Raw genomic sequence first — 20,097 nt, 5'->3', positions numbered from 1 at the left:
GTAGTGAGTGATGTTAACTGAAGCTATTTGCCCCATAATGCTTTGGCAGACTGGAATTCCTTTCATGTTGCCTCTCCTTCCTTCCCAAATCCAGGTTGTAAAGCTGATACTGTTGTTATGGAAGTGTTGGATTTGGGAATAAGAGAAACTGATTCTAGAACATAGGGAGGAAAGAGGGGCTCTAGGGTTAGCTGTAGCTATCTCCATCTTCTTTTTATGTTTTGGAACTTACATACTCCCATCTTATTAGGTTAAATTATTTTTGAATTTTTTTAAATGCAGGAGTAGGGAGTTAACACTGATTTAGGTACAGAATGCTTGACTGTTGTTACTGGATGTTAATAACGTCCCATGGGATTATTTAACTGTTTACTTAAAGGATATTTTAGTGAAGCTCCTCTTTAATACTACAGAATACTGCTTCTCTTACATTCTCATGCTGGAAAATGTGGGTGGTAAGATAAGGAATTTATTTTCAAGTTTTAATCCTATTACTTGTTATTCCAGTTATTCCACTTTCTCTAGTTTCACAATTCAAGAAATATTGAAGAGATGCAGAGATAAGACAACAGTGGGGCCTGATCCAGGGTATAACTAACATCAAATTCCTGAACGAACTGAAGGTGGTTCTAAGTCAAAAACACTCTTCCATTCCAGAAAGTTAGTGGCAACTCTTGATTCAACCAGAGAATGGAAGATTTATACTTACTCCACTGACCAGCTCATAAAGACAAGAGAACTGCTTGACATGAGATCATTCAGACACCCTGAAAACCAATTTGGGACTTCTCTTAACTATTGCACAATATCAGCCAAATTCAGAGCTCCATGACCTGAGAACTGGAAATCTTGGAGACAGTCTAAAGAGCCACAATAATTATTAATAACCTTGACAAGTCGTAGAAACGGGCAGATAATTACAGGATGAACTTAACAGACAGAAATACAGAGTAATTTAGAGCAAGAGAAAAAGAAAACAAATACAAAGGAGAAGGCTTGGCTTTGTGGGAAAAATGTAGGAGTCAGTGAACCACACGTAAAACATGAATATGCCATATTAATAGTTGCTTTATTACTATTTCATTATTTTAAAAAGCACAAAAATTCATAATATATATGCAGAAAATTGTGTTTAAGAAAAAGGTCATACCCTAGTCATTCATACAGGTATTTGTTAAGCACCTTTCATATGCTAGACACTTGTGGGTGCTGGGATAAAAATGAAGACAGACAAGATCCCTACCTTCAGGAGCTCACCGTAGTGTGGTAAATGACAGAGCTAGTTTCTTAACATAGTCTTTAGCTTTTATTCTGTAATCAACGTCGAATGCAGAAAATACTGAGTTCCTTGAGGTGGGGATCTATTTTTTAAATTTTGTATCTTAATACGTGCCTACGACAGCACACCTTGTAAGCAATCAACATGGATTAAGGGGCAAAAGAACCCGAAAATAACTAAAATTTGAATAAGCAAATACCTGTCAAACGGTCAAATACACTGATGGAAATCCGCAGTTTTTTCCTCAGCGCGTGATAAACACGCATTTGCGAAACTATTGTGTGCACAACAGTTCTCCACACAATGCTTTGTGTACAACAAGGGACTGGTGGGAATGGACTCAAATCGCACATCGTGCGTGGTAACTGGTGTGGACACCCTGACTAGGCGCATAGCCCCCATCCTCCGTTGATTTCTCCCCCTTCCCCCGTTATTAGCCGAAAGACAAAACGCTTAGCAGAAGCCACAAGGGTGGGACGCACCGCTAAGGCTGGGCGTACAGACACCTGCTCGTGTGCACAGGGCACGCTGGTGGACAGCTCTCCAGGCGCGGTGGACGGGCTCCCACCCTCGGCTTCCACACATGCGGCGCCCGGAGTCTCGGAGCGGACGAGGCGTCCCCCCAGAGGAAAGACAGGGTGCCGCAGACGCCCCCCGAAGGCGTCACCGGCCCCCCACTCGCTTCGGTGTCCTGTTCCTTTTGGGCTTCCCCTGACCACTAAGACGTGCACTCAAGAGAGGCCAGGGGGCGCGATTTGGAAACCAGGAGCGTACGATCCACAACCACATCCACCCGCCCACCGCACAGGACCCACAGCGCAGCCACAGCTCGGGGGCTTTGAGGCGCCCGCGCCCCTTTCTCGCGGGATCTCTGGCCAAAGAAGGCCGGACGCCGAGGCCTCGCGGTATCGAGCCTCCGTCCGCCCCGCCCCCTCGCCCTCCAGCCGGCCCCGCCCTCGCGCTCTCACCCCTCCCCCGCTCCCGCCTCTTTTCCCCGACAATCTCCTCGCGCTCCCGGCCCGGCACGCGCGCTGCGCCCGGCCGCCGCCGCCGCTGCCGCCACCGCCGCGCGTTCCTCCGCCGCGCCAGGCTTCTAGCTTTGGGCCGGAACCGGAAGTCTGGGGGGCGGGGCCCGGCGGAGGCCAGGGGACCGAAAACGCGGCCGAGCTCGGAGCCCGGAGCCGGAGCCAGAGCCTGGACCAGAACTTGGCCACCGCCTGCACCGCCGGCGCCGCCGCCCGCCGCTCCTTCCCCACTCCGCTTCCGCCGCCTCGGCCGCCACCGCCGCGGTCTCGGCCGCCAGCGGTCCGCGGACTTTGGGTGTCCGGGTTGAAGGTCGGTCCGGTCGTCGGACCCAGCTCGGTTCTCGGACTGTCCGGGCGGCAGCGGGCGCCGCCGCCACCGCCTCCTTGTCGCCTCAACCTGGCATTTTGTTTCGAGAGACCCGAGAGGCGAGCGGAGCTGACAGTGATTTTGACAGTGATTTAAACCCGCTTTTGTTGTTGTTGGCTTTTCGTTGTTTGGTTTTGAGTGTTGTGCGTGTGTGTGGCGGTTTTCCCCGTGGTGCATTTTTTTTTTTAATTGTCGTGCCTTTTTTTTTTTCTCGTTTTTTTTTTTTTTAAACCCCGTGAACGTTTTTTGCTCGGGGTTTCCGAATATGTTTTATGACGGTTGATTTTACACCAGGAGGTTTGTCTCCGAGGAAGACCCGGGGAACTGGATATCTAAAGAGAACTTCCTACGGATTCCCCGGCGCCTGGGGAAAATGGGAGCTGCTGCGAAGTTGGCGTTTGCCGTCTTTCTTATCTCTTGTTCTTCAGGTAGGTGCAGGGAGCGCGGCGGGGCGGCTGCTGCTGCTGCTGCCGCCGCCGCCGCCGCCGCCACTGCCACTGCTGGCGGCGGCGGCTGTTGTTGGGTCGCTGAGCTCCGGTGGAGCCTGGGGAGGTTCTCCCCCCACCCCGAGTCGCTCTGCTGCCACCCCCCAGGTCTGATTGTGATCTGGAAACCTCCATGGATTTTCCTCGTTTTGAGGAAGGTTGGCGAACTGATAGAACTGCTCTGTTGTTGTGAAAGTGAGAAAGTCATGGTTTGTGGCCATAACACTGGATGACAGCGCTGGTTGAGTTGCACTTAACCCGCAGATACCACAAGTGACAATTTATGCAAAGGTTGAGACCCGAAAGGCGTATTCAAAAATGTCATTTAGTGTGGGGATCCTTCAAAAATACGTTTTCTTTCTTTTTTTTTTTTTGTCTTTAATTAGCTCTTCACTCCTGACTATTACGACGCAGATCAGGTCAGTTGCTGCTTAATTTTGACAGTGAGAAGCAGTGTATCGTATCAGCAATTTCATCTGGGTCTCCTCTCACGTTTTCTTCAACTTCAGTGTCCAGCAGTGTTAAAAATAGTTGTAGTTGTTGGAGTATTAACTATAACCCGGTGCAGAAGAGGTATGCCAGTTGTGTGTTGGTAATTTGCTGGCATTCAGCCGTCATTTGGGAGCTCTTTTTGGGCATTGATTTTGCTTACCTACTTATTTTAAATGTTTTGTGTTGTTTTCAGGTTAGAACTGCTCATATGAAATTGTTCTTATTGTTAAGTACCTGTAGTCATAAGATAAATTTTGGCCCAAAGTTGAAAGAATAATCTGGCCATTTTATATTTGAAATTTGGATTTTGTGAGAACGTTCTGTGGTTGCAACCAGTGGTCGGAAAAACTAGTCTTTTGTACTTGAAATTCTATAAATGAATACAGCGTCTAGCCTAAAGGTGTGCATATATGTACATAACAGGAGAGTTAGTTCGAGAGATGAAACAATTCTAAAGTCACTGTGGATCTGTTAATCATAAAATTCAACTAGTACCCAGCCACTGATTGTGGGGTAGCATTATAAGGGGGGAAAAAAAAAACGAATTGATAGGTTTCATGGCCATGTCTTTATCTTGTTTGCAACAGGGAAATTAGAGGGTGGTAGCCTTTTCTTTGTGTACCTCTGTGGTGTGTGTGTGTATGTGTGTGTGTGTGTCCCGTCCATCTTTTCCCTCCTCCGAGGTGGGTTTTTTTTTTTTTTAATAGGATCTTTTGTAATGTATAGAATTTTGCTGAATGGTACGCTTCCTTGTGGTTAATAAGTGGATAAAGTCTAGTCTTATGTCTGTAGTGGTATTTATTGATCAGTTCCGGGTGGGCTGAATGTGTTGTGAAATGGCGATCATTGCCAGAGATTAACCAGAAGAATCATGTCTGTTTAAATGGAAGAAGGAACATGCTTAAGGCAGGCTGACAGTTCTTTTTGTGCACGGTTTGGGGAGGAAGATAAACAATGGTGTGTCTGAAATGAATGAAGGCCTTGATAGCATTAGACCTTTTGCTTGTGTGACATGACTTAACCATGTAGTTTTTATTTTTCCCGTAGTACTGTTTCTCCTCTGCCCCTCTATGTTCTGGTTGGTGAACTCTTGTTCAAATCCCTTTTCTGATCGCTTGCCCTTGAGGAGGAGGGGCATCATGGCCACTGGAAGGAATTGTGGACATTATTCCCTCCCAAACCCACCTGAATCATACTAATTGGTGAATGCCGTTATTCTTGAGCAGTCTCCAGGTATTCCTTCTGAAGAAGCAGGAAGCCTGTCGCTTCAGATGTTACAGCCGCCTCTGTGTGGTTTAGGACTAAAACGAATTGAGCATCAGTTTCTTGAGGGATTGTTTTCCCTGGGCCAGGAGTTTAATAACCAGAATTTTGAAATAGTTTTGATGTTGCAAAACATATTCCACTTATATGAAACTAATAGTAAATACTCTAGCCTTGGTTTTTTTTTTTTTAAATGAACATTCCTAGTTGAACTAAGCTGTGTGATTCTGTTGAAGATAACTGAAATAATCATGAAGACCTTACTCCATATTTATACCTGAACATTTTTAGTACTTGAATTGTTTGATTTTCTTTTAAAGGGCTTTTGTTGTGAATCAAATGCACAGTAAAAAGGGCTTATTGTATTTCTCCTCCTAATTGATTTCTCTATGTAATATATGATCTAGCATGTTGGAAGCATGTCGATGGCTATTTTTATGAGAATTGGAGAATTTCTCAAGTCATCAGTTTGTTGTTTCTGGATTTTTTTTTTTTTTTAATAAATGGGAGCAGTAGTAAAGAACAGTTTTATTTCAAGTGTGTAGGATGAATGTTTACTGTTTAGTGTTTTGTGGACTTTTATTTTTCAGTTTCCTTCCATGTGTTGTGTATTCCCTAGACCAGTTACGCAGGCTGTACCTGTAGGATATAAAAAACAACAAAAAACCAAACCTGTTGCCTTCTAGTCGATTCTAACTCATAGCTACCTTATAGGACAGAGTAGAAAACTGACCCATAGGGTTTCCAAGGCTGTAATCTTTATGGAAGCAGACTGCCACATCTTTCTTCCATGGAGCATTTGGTGGGTTCGAACTGCCAACCTTTCAGTTAGCAGCCAAGTACTTAACCACTGTGCCACCAGGGCTTCTTTTCTTGGAATGCCTCAGATTTCCCTTATTTTGAATTTTTTCATTCCTTTTTCCATCCTCAGGTTCTGTTTCAAAATATAAATCTCCTTCTTAGTTTTTGTGTTTTTATAAGCGCTGTAGTTTTATCTTTCTCCACAGTTTGTTAAAATGTGAGGAGGAGATTAATATTTGCACTTGTGTTTAGGTTTATCATACCTGGAGTGAGTCAGCTGTTGTAGTATTTGAGTTACATTGAAATAAGTTGAGAATTCTTTGGATTCTTTGAGAGCTGGAATAATTTGTTCAATATATTTGATGAAATGAAAATATAGTAATTGTGTGGATTTTCTTCAGTTCAGCTAGGCAATACTTTGTGTGTATGTGTTTGTGAATGTATGTGTGATTTGAGGGAGAGTTGACAGCACAAAGACTTTTCTGGGATTCTTCTAAACTTTGGCTAACAAGTAGTAGATACTAAAACATTGTATTTCTTAAATGCGATTTGTGATCAAATTCAAGGATATTGAAACTTGCAGACCAGAAGAAAAGCAAAACAAAGAAAACATCTCCCACTCCATTTTGAATTTTTTCTATTTATAATTTAAGCGTAGTTCTCAGCCAGGGGTTCTCAACCAGGGTTGGTGATTGTCCCCCAGGGGACATTTGGAGGCGTTTTTGGTTGTTGTAGCTGGGAGGAGGGTGCTCCTGGCACCTGGCGGGAAGGTAGAGGTCAGGGATGCTGCTCGTCGTCCTGCAGAGCACAGGACAGTTCCTCACAACAAGAAATGGTCCGGCCCAAAATGTCCATCCTGGTGTTGAGGGTGAGAAATCCTGTTCTAACTCTTAATTTTGAACAGCATTAGTACGTTGGTAAAAAGGTTCTAACCCCTCTTGCCCAAAGACAGTCTTCTAAATTTTACAGATACATGGTATGATGATCTCCAGGTGGCTTGTATTGAAAGTTTTCATCATCTTTTAAAATTAGAACATGATTAAATTAGAGAAACAGTCTATAGGTATATACATTATTTTATTCTATTATGATTTAATGAAAATAATGTTTCTGTTAAAAATAAACTCTCTCCAATTATGTGTTAAGGTAGCATCCTCGTGAAGACTGTATTCTCATGGATAATGAATGTTTGGTCAAGATACCAAGCTTAATTATATTTGCTGTTGCTCTATTAGTCAGTCTTTTTGCTGTAATAATCATATTTAAGGATATTTCTTTTTATCCTTATTGAAATAGCTGGTGGCAGTGGTGGTGGTTTTTGTTTATTATCTGTGTGTCTGAGACATGGTACCTCAAAGTTTTATAAGTCTCATATGGAAAAAAATATGTTCACTATTGCATGTTCCTTGAATGATTTCAGTGTGCAAATTCATTTTTAAAAGGATATTTCTTTTGTCTAGCTCACTTTAATTTCAGGAAACCTCTAAAGTGACTTCTTGATTCTGCAATTTTCTTGAGAATCATTAGTTGTACTTTGGTTACCAGTAGGCTAATTTAGACTATACAAAGTAGCATTCTATGATCTATTGCGAGCCCTTCCTCTTTTTAAGGGTGAATCTTGATCATAATCTCTAAGTGCTTACCTTGTTTTGAACTCCGGTTTTAAGGGAGTTAATTCAGCCAGCCAGGATAAACTTAAAAAAAAAAAGATTCCATGGAAAAGAAACTTCTGAAGTCAGTCCCATACAAGGCGTGCAGATAAGCTTCGTACTGTCTCTGCAACACCCCTCCCTGTACAGCAGACTCTGGTGCTACTGCCATTCTCACCTGTGGGCCCACCGTTCATGAAAAGTAAAGCATTACTAAGCTTTAGTCATCTCTAATTTCTCTTCAGATTCTAAGATTTTATTTTGTTGCCTTTTACTTTTGTGAGGATCGTTCTCATTTTTGGCATCTCATAAATCTGATTTAAACGTGTCTTTTCATGGTGTGTTATGTTGCTACTTGCCAAGTGCCCCTCAGATAGTAATTGGGTAAATTTGGCAACGTTTGATGCTGGGATTACTGGTACTCCTTTACTCTTTATGTTCTGTAACTTAAAATTTCTTACTTTTCATTGGCGTTTCCTTTCTACTTTCCTCTCCTCCTCATCAACTCTCTCCGCCCCCCCTTTCTGTACTTCCCTTTTCTGTAGGCTCCTTGCTGGTGGAACCCAGCCATTGCTCAGCCTGAAAGGTGGCTCGAGATGGATCACCTGGTTTAAATGAAGATGGATTGAATTGAGAAAACTTGAGAATTGACCAGATAGTCCTTCCCACTGTTCCTTTATTTGTTAGTTTCTGAACTACCACACACACTTAGGGGTAGTGTTACTTTCTTGGGATCAAATGGCTTGAACTTTAGATTGCTCTTCTTTCCTTTTTAATATTCAGGTTTTGTTTAACTCTTTGCTGCTTTCAGAAAGTATATCTCTTGTTATTGTTCATTCATCCATTCTGCTTAAGCCAAATTTGACTAGACCAGAATAGTATATTTATTGCCACTGCTGGGACCACATTAGCCTTCCTCTGTGGTAGATTTAATTTTGTTAGGTTGTAACAGTCATGTCTAGACAGAACATTGATTTCAAATTGACTATTGAACATGAAAGTTCCAGGAATAGTGTGTAGAGGAAGGAGAAGGAGAAATCAAAAAGGTAAGAAAACTACTGTAGATAGCAGTTGACTTCCACTCATTCTCCAGTGAGATTTCTGTTAGTTATTTTCATATTCCCAGTGCATATAGTGGTCAGGTTTTGTGTAAATAATTAAGCAGCATGTTGTTGTCTTTGAGATTGGATTTTTTGAGCCTTTAGAATGGTGGGCTTAAGGGGAAAAATTGGGAGGTTTTATGGATTCTCAGCAAGTGTGATTCTAGTGGTCAGTAGACAGCTCTGCCACTGTCTAGCTCATCTGTCATTTCTCTCAACCGAATTGTTGTTGTACTATTCTAGCTAAGGAAACCCTGGTGGCGTAGTGGTTAAGAGCTACAGCTGCTAACCAAAAGGTCGGTAGTTTGAATCCACCAAGTGCTCCTTGGAAACTCCATGGGGCAGTTCTACTCTGTCCTATAGGGTCGCTATGAGTTGGAATCAAATCGACGGCAATGGGTTTGGTTTTTTTTTTTTTTTTGGTTGTTGTTTTTTTCCTGGCTAAGACTAGCTTGTTACCTGTCACTATTTCCTCTTTTCAGTACATCCACATAGCTGCCAGGGTGACTTCATTAAAAAATAAATCTGAATTTGTCACTCCAGCTTAAATATCTTTCACGGTGAGTCACCTTTAGCATAAACTCTGAAGTCTTGGAATGGCCCCCGCCTCTTTTCTCTAACCTGTTAGTAGAATGGCTAGGGTATAGGTGCTGGAGTTAGACTTCTTGGGTTTAAGTCCTGGCTTCAAAACTTGAACATGGGTAAGTCACTTTACCTTTGTGTGTCTCAGTTTTCTCATCTGTAAAATGGGGATTTTAATAGTACCTACTACCTCAGAGGGTGCATTAGAGATTAAATGGTACTTTTTTTTTAAGTGCTAGGCATTCCACTGCTGCTGCTCCTCTCCAGTATGAGTTTTCTATTCTAGCCAAACAAACTCTACTTGCAGTTGCCTAAATGTGCCATCCGTTTATTGTATATGGTGCCTTTGTTCATGTTATTTATTTTTCCTTTACCTGGCTAACTTCTCATTCACTTATTTGGGGACATTTTCTCTGTCACCCAGCCCAGATTGAGTTAGGTGCCTTCTGTTCTTCAAACACCTTGTAAATGACCTTGATCTCAGTAGTTACTGCAAATGTTTATTTGCTTATTTCCACTGTAGACTGTGAGCTCTTCAAAGGCATCTCTATCCTCAGACGCATTCTTAGAACCTACACCTGATAGGTGGTCAGTAAATGTTTATTGAATGAATATAATGAAATCATTTCACTTCTCTGAGCCTGAGTTTTCCCCTTATCTACTAAAGTGATGGCTTGGATTAGGTGTTCTCTGAACTTTTTTCCTGCCTTAAAAGATTTTGTAATTTTAAGGTTAGAGTTCAATTGTGGCATTTCGTTAAGAAAACAATTTTGCTGGATTTTTTTTTTGGCATCCTTAAATTTTCTGTTTTTTGAAATACTGCATCCCTCTTTTTTTAATCCTTAGATTAAACTTCCTAGCATAATTTGAATCATATATGTTTAAAAAGGGGTCTTGGAGATCTTCAAGTTCAGTGGCTTACAAACTTTTTTTGACCAAAGCCGGTAAGAAACACACCTTGCGTAGTGACCTAGTTCCCATTTATATATGTGTCTATCAAAAATAGAAGTTTTGTGAACTATTTACTCTGTGTGGGATACTTTTATTTATTTTTGTATTCTATTTCATTTTTAAAATGTTGATTATGACCCATGGATTGTATCAGTGACCCATTACACTGAGCAGAGACGGAAACTGCATAAGTAAATATATGCAGGAAACTGCGTAAGTCAGTATATGCAGTGGAAAATATATATGCTAAAAACACACACACGCACACACACACATGCACACTGAAAAATATGGTCATTATTTTTCTACAATAGAGATTGTATGGCTAGGCACAAAATGAGGGGAAAAATGGCTCCAGAGGAGAATATGGGCCTGCCCTGGCTGAGCTCTTCTCTCTTCTGGACTAGCTGGATGAGTTCAGCACATGCAAAGATCCTAGTGTTAATTTTGGGAAGTTTAAATGTTTTTCATTTAGGAAAGGCCTGTTGAAGGAGAATAGTAGGGAAAAATGTCTTGGCAGGAGTTTAAGAAGAATATTCATCTTAATATGAAGGAAAAGGCACAAAATAGGATTAGGAACACAGTGGGAATTGGAGTGCAAACCTGACCTCAGATAGAAGGCAAGTTGGGGTTGAGGAGTTTTGACTAAATCTGAGGAAGAGATTTGTGTGATAAAGAGCTGTTCATAATTGCATGAAATGGTATAACAGTTTAAGTTGAGGAGGTTAAATCTACATGGAAAGTAATTACAGTCGAGAGGAGGAGGAAGAAGTAAATGATGTAGATCCTAATTAAGAAAACAACAAAAATCCATTGCCATCAATAGAGCGATTCCAGCTTTTACATCCTAATAGACATCCTATATATGCATACATGGAATACAGGTCAGAAAAGCAACTTGAAGATTAAGGTAGGATGTCAGTACTACTCAGTAAAATTGGTAAGGAAGTAATGAGCCAGGAAAAAAAAAAAGGGAAGCCCTTTAATAGCTAAAGAAATTCTCTAGACACATGTGGGTTTAGATAATAAGCATGAATGAAAATACAGGCATAGATACAGAAAAATCAGTATGTGAAAAACATGAGAGTAGGTATATTCTTATGGGAGCAGACATTATTATATAATGGATATGTCTCCATTGTGATGTCTAGTTGAATCCTAAGCATTATCAGCTCAATGTATGTATTGTTTAAATAATGCTCACATTCCAGTAATTCCTGCAATTATTCCTACTGGGTATCCAGATTATATTCTTTGAAATCCAGATTATATTCTTTGAAATCTAGGTGAGGCATTTTCCTTACAGTAAATTTTACTGCTCTGTGGAAGTAGACTTAGAAATTTTTCTAAACTTTGTGTATATTAGTCATATACATCCTAAATCCTGAACCTTTTCAATAAGCATTCTTTTGGACTAGGTAAAAAAAAAAGCAGTTATTTTTTTGGTTGGTTATTTTCTTAGTGGCTATAAGTTACGCTGGGAATCACTTTCTTCCCTAATGTTGCTGAAGAAAAAAAAAAAAAGTGAGAAGGTAATTATTAGAAGAATTGGCTACATATGTGGAGAGGGGCTTCTTTTTAAAATATTGTAAAGACTAATCAAGTCTTTGTATCTTAAAAATAAGCCTACCCGTTAATCAAGCTTTAAGGGAGGATTTTTCTATACTTTCCCTAGTTTTAGAATTTATGTTTTATAGAAATAAGACTATTATTAGGAAAAATATGTGTTCTTCGCACCTTTATGCCTGTATGTGATCAATCATGCCTGTTCGAAGGCATTATTTCAGGAGGAAGGGGCATGGGCAAGGTATGAGATCTTGGCAAGTTTCTAAACCTCTGAGGTTCTGTTTTTTTTTTTCATTTGTAGACCAAGATATTGTGAGCATTAAATGAAATAATATGCTTCATAATACGGTATCTGATCCACAGTAGATATTACATATTAGTTCTTAACCTATCTTTAAGCTTTATTTAGTGTATAGGACATTCTTAAGTATAGATTTAGTTCTTGGGGATATTTTTTAATTTGCAGGGAAATTACTTATATGTTAATATGAAATAATATTCTTACTAAATGATTCAGCAAAAGAAAATGTCAATATAGAGTGCCAAGTAGGTGCCAGGAAATATCTAGAATATTCAGAAATTACGGTTCTTTTGGGAAGAGTTTTTTAAGGTCTCATTGCTCTAGCATTCATTAAAAAGAAACTAAATTTCTATTTCCATTTATTTGTTGGAATTTTTTTAAAACAACTTCACTTAAACTTTGTCCTTTAAAATTAAAATGTTTTATGTAAAAGTAAAGTCTTGAACAAGTCCATTTTTTAGGTACCAGTGGCTCGAGCTTTGAGTTCAGTATTTCGAGTGTGGTATAATATTTTAGACTAAAACTTGAGTCTTAGGTTCAAATTCCTACTTTCTCGCTGCCTGTCCCTTGACCGTTGGAAGCCACTAAGCCCTTACTTTACAGATCTCCAAATTAAAGAGAATGAAATAGGTACTCATTCATTCAACAAATAAACGTTGAACTACATATCAGGTACTGTGCTGAGTGCTTGGGATGCCACAGTAAACAAGACAGACCTGAAGCTTATAGTCTAAGTTGTCAAATGAATAAAATGATTACAGATTGTCATATGTGGTCTGACAGAAACAAACAAGGTACTGAGAGAGAATACCAAAAAAACCAAATCCGTTGCTGTCAAGTCAATTCCAACTCATAACGACCCTATAGGATAGAGAACTTCTCCACAGGGTTTCCAAGGAGTGCCTGTTGGATTCAAACTGCTGACTTTTTTGGTTAGCAGCCATAGCACTTAACTACTATGCCACCAGGGTTTCCACTGAGAGAGAAAGTAACTCTATTTCCCTCATGTCACATATCACAGTCTGTAATTATTTAGTTTATTTATCTACCTATTTATTACCTATCCCTCCTACTACTAGAGTGGACGCTGTATGAAGAAGGGTGTCTGACTTGTGCATCACAATATACCCAGAGCGTCTTAGAGTTCCTACATAGTAGAAACTCAGTAAATATTTGATAGACTGACTGGTTGCCTGAGGAAATGAAGCAAGGATGGGACTGGAGAGATAGGCAGGGGTAAATCATAGAAGGCTTTGGAAAGGGTGTTGGGAAGCAAAGAGTTTAAGGCAGAGCTACATCTCGATTATGTGTTAAGGTCACTCTGGAAGCTGTCTGGAAAAGATTGGAAGCTTAGGCAGTGAAGAGATGAGACCAGGTAGGAGGCTCTTGCATCAGTCTAAGCCAGAGAGACTCTCCAGCATTCCTTCTTTGAACATTCTCTGATTGTATTCTAATGCTTGCCTACACTTATCAGTCTTCCTCTGGGATTTTCTCAGTCATCCTGTTTTTCCCCTACTTATTATTACTTTAAAAACAACATCATCAGGTTGGCTTCTTGTGCACATGGGAGCTTTGAAACAACCATCTCAACAAAACTCAGAAAAGAGGTAATAAAATGCAGACCAGAGATCATTGAATTTTTTTTTTTTTTTGTGGCAGATTCCTCTCTCTCTGAAACTTTGGCTCTACTCTTTTTAAAAATACTTGTGTTTTCATAAGATCACCTCTTTATCGTCTCAAATATGTAATAGACTGTTACCGGTGTGGTTGAAGATTCAGAAGTAGAAACTCAGGGTATTTTGTATCTTAATTCTTAAGAATTTTATGTCTTTTTAGGTTATCAGGGTCTTACAGGGTGAAATAATGGATAAACAGTTAATACTATGTTGTTAGTTAATAAAAATACTGTTCGTTTTACTCAGGGCTGTGGTGTCTAACTCTAGTTATTCAGCTGGAATGTTTTTATCCTAGAAAGCTTCAGTCCTCCTCTTTTTGGGCGTGTGGGGGCAGGGAAGTGATGCTTGATGTGGGGGTGGGGGGTCAGCTTTTTATTATGACAGAGGTTCAGCACAGCCTCTTTAACTAGAAAAAACCTGAATTATTACATAGAAGGAAAACCGGAAGAGATGTTAAACTTTTCTGAATTAAAAAAGTATAATGATGGCTGCCTCTTTTCATTTGGTTTCCATTTATTTGGTTTCTTTAATTTTGGAAACAGGTAAAGCTATTTTTGGTAAGCCACCTTCTGTAAAGAAGTATGATTTCACCTTGTAAATAGTCATAGGCCATTTCATTTATTATTACCCCAGAGTAAAGTAGTTCTAGAAAAAACTGGTTGCTAGGCTTTGTGTTACCTGGTAGTGGAGTTTTAGACCATAGGATTAGTGAATAGAATTTGCTAATTATTTTTATTTAAGATAGGACTTGAAATTAACTTGCATAAGTACATTTTAAAATTATAAGGCGAAATATGAAAAGTCAAAGCATAAAAGAGAATGATGATGAATAATGAGTGAGAAGTTGCAAGATGCTTACACAAGGTTGGGCATGGTGATAGCAGAGAATTCAGAAGTAGAGTGGACACCCTAACAAATGGCCAGGAAAAATGACTGAATAGCCATTGGCCATCCCTTTAGTCTATATAAATATCATATAACAACTCCTACCAGGTACTCTTTTTATTCTTTCTTTAGTTCTTTAGACATACATAAATCTGGTTTGGGTATTGAATTAGGAAATTAACTGCTAATTATGTTGTTTGTTGAAATGTAAATGGCAATTGCTTTTAGGTGAGAGGATTAGAAATAATAGAAGCAATTAAATTAGGAGGCTTTGACTGCTGAGAAGACTAACAAGCTGTCAGGTACTATTTCTCTAGTAACTACTTCTATCAGAATGATTCTTAGGAAGAATAAACTGTTCAAGCCGATCCTCCCTTACGAAGAATGGAGTAAAAGTAAAAGGTAAGAGTCAGTCAGAGAACAGTGTAGTTATGCTTTTTTTTCCCTTCTGAGTCAATGGAGGGTGAGTTTGATGGTTTATTTACAGATTTTATCTTTTCACCACTGTAGCTCAGGGATAGCTGCACCCCAAGAGTTGTAGTTTCTAGTTAGTCTCTTGTTATGTGCTGTCGAGTTGATCTTGACTTACGGCAACCCTATAGGATAGAGTAGAATTGCCAAATCAGGTTCTCTAGGCCATAATCTTTACGCGAGCAGACATCCAGGCCTTTTCTCCTGTGGAGTGGCTGGTGGGTTCAAACTGCCGACCTTTCAGTTAGCAGCCAAGTGCTTTAACCATTGTGCCACTGGAGCTCCTAGTTAGTATGGCAACACATATTTAGCAGCCCCAATTGAAGCAGTATTATTATAATTAATATCTAAACTTGTATCCAGGATTGGGAGAGACATCAGCTCAGTAAACTAAAAGCTACATTGTATCACCAAAGAGCCAAAGAGTAGATGAGTCTCCTCTGTTACTGATTATAGAGTTTTCTACCATTGGAACAACAGGTGGTTTACCAGTAAAGGCTAGTTAATTGAACTAAAAGCTAATCTTACTGGTACAAATTTAGCTGTTTGTTGGCAGGCCAAGTATGGTTTTCTCAAAAGTGGCAAACAGCAGTAAGTACTTCCTTCATCTTCAAATTCAAGGAAAGCAATTATATTATTCTTGGGTTGGTGTAGTAGAAAGGATACATATTCTGCAGGGAGAAAAGTTGGGTGTTGGACCTTCCTCTACTATGGTGTGATACAGCATGTGATCTTGAGAAATTGGGTAACCTTAGTTTCTTCATCTGTGAAGTGGTGTTTCTGATTCTTGCCTCACAAGATGATAGTATCTCTCCTGGTCTCTCCAGCACTATCAGATTTTCCTTCTCCCCCTAATCTCTCTTCTGGTTTTTGCATCCTGGGAAGTAGCCAGGTGTAAGCTTCTAGAGTGGTATGGTGACGAGACTTAAATGAGTGTTATGTAGATAATTAGGGAGGAGGGATGGGAAGAGAATGGTGGGGGCGGGGAGAGAGAGAGAAGATTGCAAGGTAGTTTCTTTTCAAACTGCAGGTCATCACCCATTGGAGGGTCATGAAATCAATTTAGTAGGTTAACTACTAGCAAAACAGAAAGAAAGAAAGAGAATATCAGAATGAATCATACATAGTAAAGTTAGTATTGTTTTTGTGAAACTTCACTAATGTGTGTGATTACATGTCTTTGTATACTACGTCACAGTGAAAAACGTGTTTCATGTTGTGGTTTGTGGTCAGAAAAGTTTGAAAGGTTGTTTATGCTCTAAGAGCTTGGGATAGTGATCCTGGGAATTCTTACTCCTCTTATCGTATATGAGAGTTAAATGAAAAATATAAAGGAAGCTTCTTCATTGCTTGCTAAAATGTGTGTCTGGTAGTGTGCTACCCTCTGAGGTAGTTTACGGTCATACAGCTAGTAAGCGTCACAACTGAGATTTGAACAGAGGCGCATCTTATTTTAGAATATGTTCTTCATTTATTATACCGTGTTGTTTTCCCCATAGGGAAAGAAGCTATGTACAACTTCCAGTGAGTTTTTGAGGGAAAAAAGTTCCAGTTGGTGGTAGCTCACCTAATTCTTTGAAACGAGGCTTTGGTTTTGACAGGGCCATTGGAAAGGAAGGAAGAAAATGGTTAGGAACTTGCTGAAGAATGACAACGTCTAAGGGAGGAGGTGCCTCTGTCATTTTGCCTTTATTTTTTCTCCTTTCTTGCTCTGTACCACTAGCCCTGCTCCTTCATGCCTCACCACCACTATGGGCTCTCCACTAAAGCTAGAAATAGCAAGGGATTGAGAATAAGGTTTAGTGAGGAAGAATAATGTAATTGTGTCTTTAGCTGTAAGGGAAATGAGGAGGGAAGCCCTAGTAGCAGGGCCACTTGGCCACCCAGGTGGGTTGGCTGTTCCCAGGTGGCACTTTATAGGTAGGTAAAGGAGCCTTAGTGGCACAATAGTTAAGCACACGGCTGCTAACCGAAAGGTTGGTGGTTCAAATCCACCAGTTGGTCCTCGGGAGAAAAATCCTGGTAATCTGCTCCTTTAAAGATTATAGCTTAGGAAACTGGGGCAGTTCTACTCTGTCTTATAGTGTTACTATGAGTCGGAACCGACTTGACAGCACACAACAACATAGGTAAAACAGCCTGCTTTTAATTGTGTTACAAGCAGAAGTCTTGTCTTTGGAAACTGGTAGCTTTGATATGCTAATTGAAAATAGTTATTTTTTTAGTTATTAAGGGACAGCCTCGCTTTGGCTAGTCCAGATTCAGTTACCTAATTCATATATTTAAAAGTCATAATACATGTCTTTAAAACATCTATATTTCTTTTATTTATTGAGTTAACAAGTACGGTAAAAACTAATACATGGTGATTCTGATCTCTAACTTGATTTGGAAGTATCTTGGAAAGAAAAAGATTGATGGGAATGCTGTTGTTCTTAACTGGAAAAGTAAAAACCATAGCTGACAGATACCTGGTTAATTGAATGGAAAAATAACAGACCCTTATAAAATATGTTCATCTTTCCCGGCTGAGTGAGGATTCTTGCTTTTGCAGTGAGAATTACTGTTCATATGGAATTAGTTTCAATTAGTAATATATGAAGAATTAGATGCTATCTTTCAGCCCCGTTGCTTACTCCTATGGTATCGCTTACAACTCTGTATTATAATTGCCTGTTCTTATGTCTACCAGCTGACCCTAAATTCTTTGAGATTAATTCAGTGTGGTGTTGTTAGTGTTCAGTGTAGGTTATAAGCATTTGGAGCCAGATTGCCTGGTCTTGTATCTTGGCTTCATAATTTTCTGGCTCTGTAAATCTTGAGTAAGTTACTTAACCTCTCTGTGCCACAGTTTCCTCATCTGAAAAATGGAGGCAATACTGGTACTTATTTTATAGAGTTGTTATAAGGTGAGTTAATATATGTAAATGAAGCACTAAATAATGAAGGTTACTTGCTTGTGCTGCCTGTTGTTATTGCCTAGCACAATGTCTAACTTTATTGAATATGACGAGTTAACAACATAGTGAGTCTAAAACTGAGAGCATTCTAGTATATTTAGGGAGAAACTGAACTTTTGCAGATGGCCACACTGCTCTGTTCAGGAAGCAAATAGTGTTTGGTGTCTTGTAATATTCACATTTATTTGGATTCAAGTTTAATTCTAGAACATCAGTTGGTTTTCAGGGAAGAATACTAACATTTTCAATCACGTAATTTGATGGCATTGTTTTATATAGAGATTTGGGGGGGATCTTTTTAGAAAACTATAAAATAGAATGGAGTAGTGCATCATTCAGTAATATATTCCCAAATGACAACAGCTCAAAACCTTTCCAAAATGACATTGAGATGTAGGAGGATGGGAATGTTAGCAAATAACTAAAATTTCTGAAAGTTTATCTTGTTGCTTTATTTTCTCAGTATCTTAATATCAACATTTCTGGGAAAATAAAAAACTGAAAACCAAACCAAGTGCTGTCGAGTTGATTCCGACTCATAGCGACCTTATAGGACAGAGTAGAACTGCCCCATAGAGTTTCCAAGGAGCACCTGGTAGATTCGAACTGCCGACCCTTTGGTTAGCAGCCGTAGCTCTTAACCACTACGCCACCAGGGTTTCCATCTGGGAAAATACTTTGATTTATATAACACTTTATAATTTTCCAAATGATTTCATGTGTGCTCTTATTTGAGCCTCATGACGTGAGATAGGTTTCTTTTCTTTCTTTCTTTCTTTTTTTAATGTGTTATAACTAAGACCCTGAGATAATATGATTTGCCTGAAGTCATCAGTTACTGGTAGTAGAGCTAGAACTAAAAGCCTGACATTTAAATTCAGTGTTCTTTTGTAAAAATAAAGAACTCTTACCGCTCCTCTCCTCCCCTGCCACCCCCCCCACCCCCCCGCCTGTGGGGTAGTTGTTTTTTGGCTAATCCTTGTCCCATACTTTGAGAAACCCATGTTTAGAGCCTGGGGTGCCCTGAGTAGCATTATACCCCTAGAAAACACCAAAGTAAAAGTTCTTCTTCTAAGGCAGATGTTGTTTTGCTCTTTCTTGTCTTGCTTGATGGCAACCATAAATCTACATATGTTGCTGCCTGAAGGATATTTGTAGGTAAATGCTGCCCTCGATGGCTGGAGAAGTACATTTCTCAATCACTTTTGCTTTTGATGAAGAATGGTTAAAATCGCTTTCCTAATAGGTCAGTTTCATTACATATATGCCATTTTCCCTTTTTTTTTTGCTCAAAATTGGAACAGTGCAGTCATTATAACAATAATATTATTGATTACCATTTGTTTAAACTGCCGTTATTAACAGCCAGCACTTATTGCATGCTCAGGGCTAAGTACTTTTACCTTTTAGTGATAATGTGACTCATTGTACAAAATAACTGTTATCCCCATTTTATAGATAAGGAAACTGAGGCTCAGTCACTTGTCCAAGGCTATGTAACTAAGTACGTAGTACTGCTGGGTCATCTAACCCGTGTCTGCAGGGCTTATATCTACTCTTTCTGTTGAACTAAATGTTCTAAAACATACTGAATTTGGAGTTGTCAGTTCCAGAGTAGTATGATTTTCTTTGAACCTGTTCTGCCAGGGTTCCCTCACCCTCCTGCTCCAACAGCAGGTGCTGTTGCTGGCAGCTCTTGAAACCAAAGTTGTAGGAAAAAACGCTGAGTTATCAAATTGAGGTGTTGATGGTCTACCATAATTCCTGAAGCCAGTGTAATTTGTTCATTATAAAAAGGTAAATGCAAATTGGCATATAGCAGAGCTTTCTCTGCTTCTGAAATGAAAATTATTGTTTGTCCACAGCTGTTTAAAGGCTGAGACACAGACGTTGTTCCTTTTGGTTATACAATGAGCCAGAATCAGAACTAGGTCAGAATTCGGTGCTTTGATCTCCACTTGAGTAATTAGTGAATCAAATGATCAAAGTAAATGCATCCTTTAAATGATTATACCTTGATTCAGAGAAGTTGAATTAACTGAAATTTACTCATGGAGAAGAAAACAAATTCAAGTTCTTCTTAACTCATTTGGAAGATAATTTAATGATAGTGGTAGTTAATTGCTCACTTGATGCCTGTAACCTATGCTAGGTGGGTGAGGAATATTTTGATAAGTGTGAATGTTCTGGCTTTTGGATTTGTGTTTCTCCAGTCCATTTTTATATTAAGACATATTGATAAAA

General features: G+C 39.6%; 1 protein-coding gene across 1 annotated transcript in view; it reads left to right on the top strand.

The window, feature by feature from the left end:
- Positions 1-2,555: 2,555 nt before the first annotated feature.
- ACVR2A (activin A receptor type 2A) overlaps positions 2,556-20,097 on the top strand; it is a 92,847-nt gene continuing 75,305 nt past the window's right edge. Inside the window, exon 1 of the mRNA XM_010586330.3 lies at positions 2,556-3,099. Coding sequence (XP_010584632.1) covers positions 3,045-3,099 — 55 coding nt within the window. The 5' untranslated portion in view covers positions 2,556-3,044. The remainder of the gene's footprint in view (positions 3,100-20,097) is intronic.

Source organism: Loxodonta africana, chromosome 6, assembly GCF_030014295.1.
Source record: "Loxodonta africana isolate mLoxAfr1 chromosome 6, mLoxAfr1.hap2, whole genome shotgun sequence".
Lineage (NCBI taxonomy): Eukaryota > Metazoa > Chordata > Mammalia > Proboscidea > Elephantidae > Loxodonta > Loxodonta africana.
The sequence above is the reverse complement of the archived record's forward strand: the minus strand, read 5'-3'. Positions and strand labels throughout refer to the sequence as shown.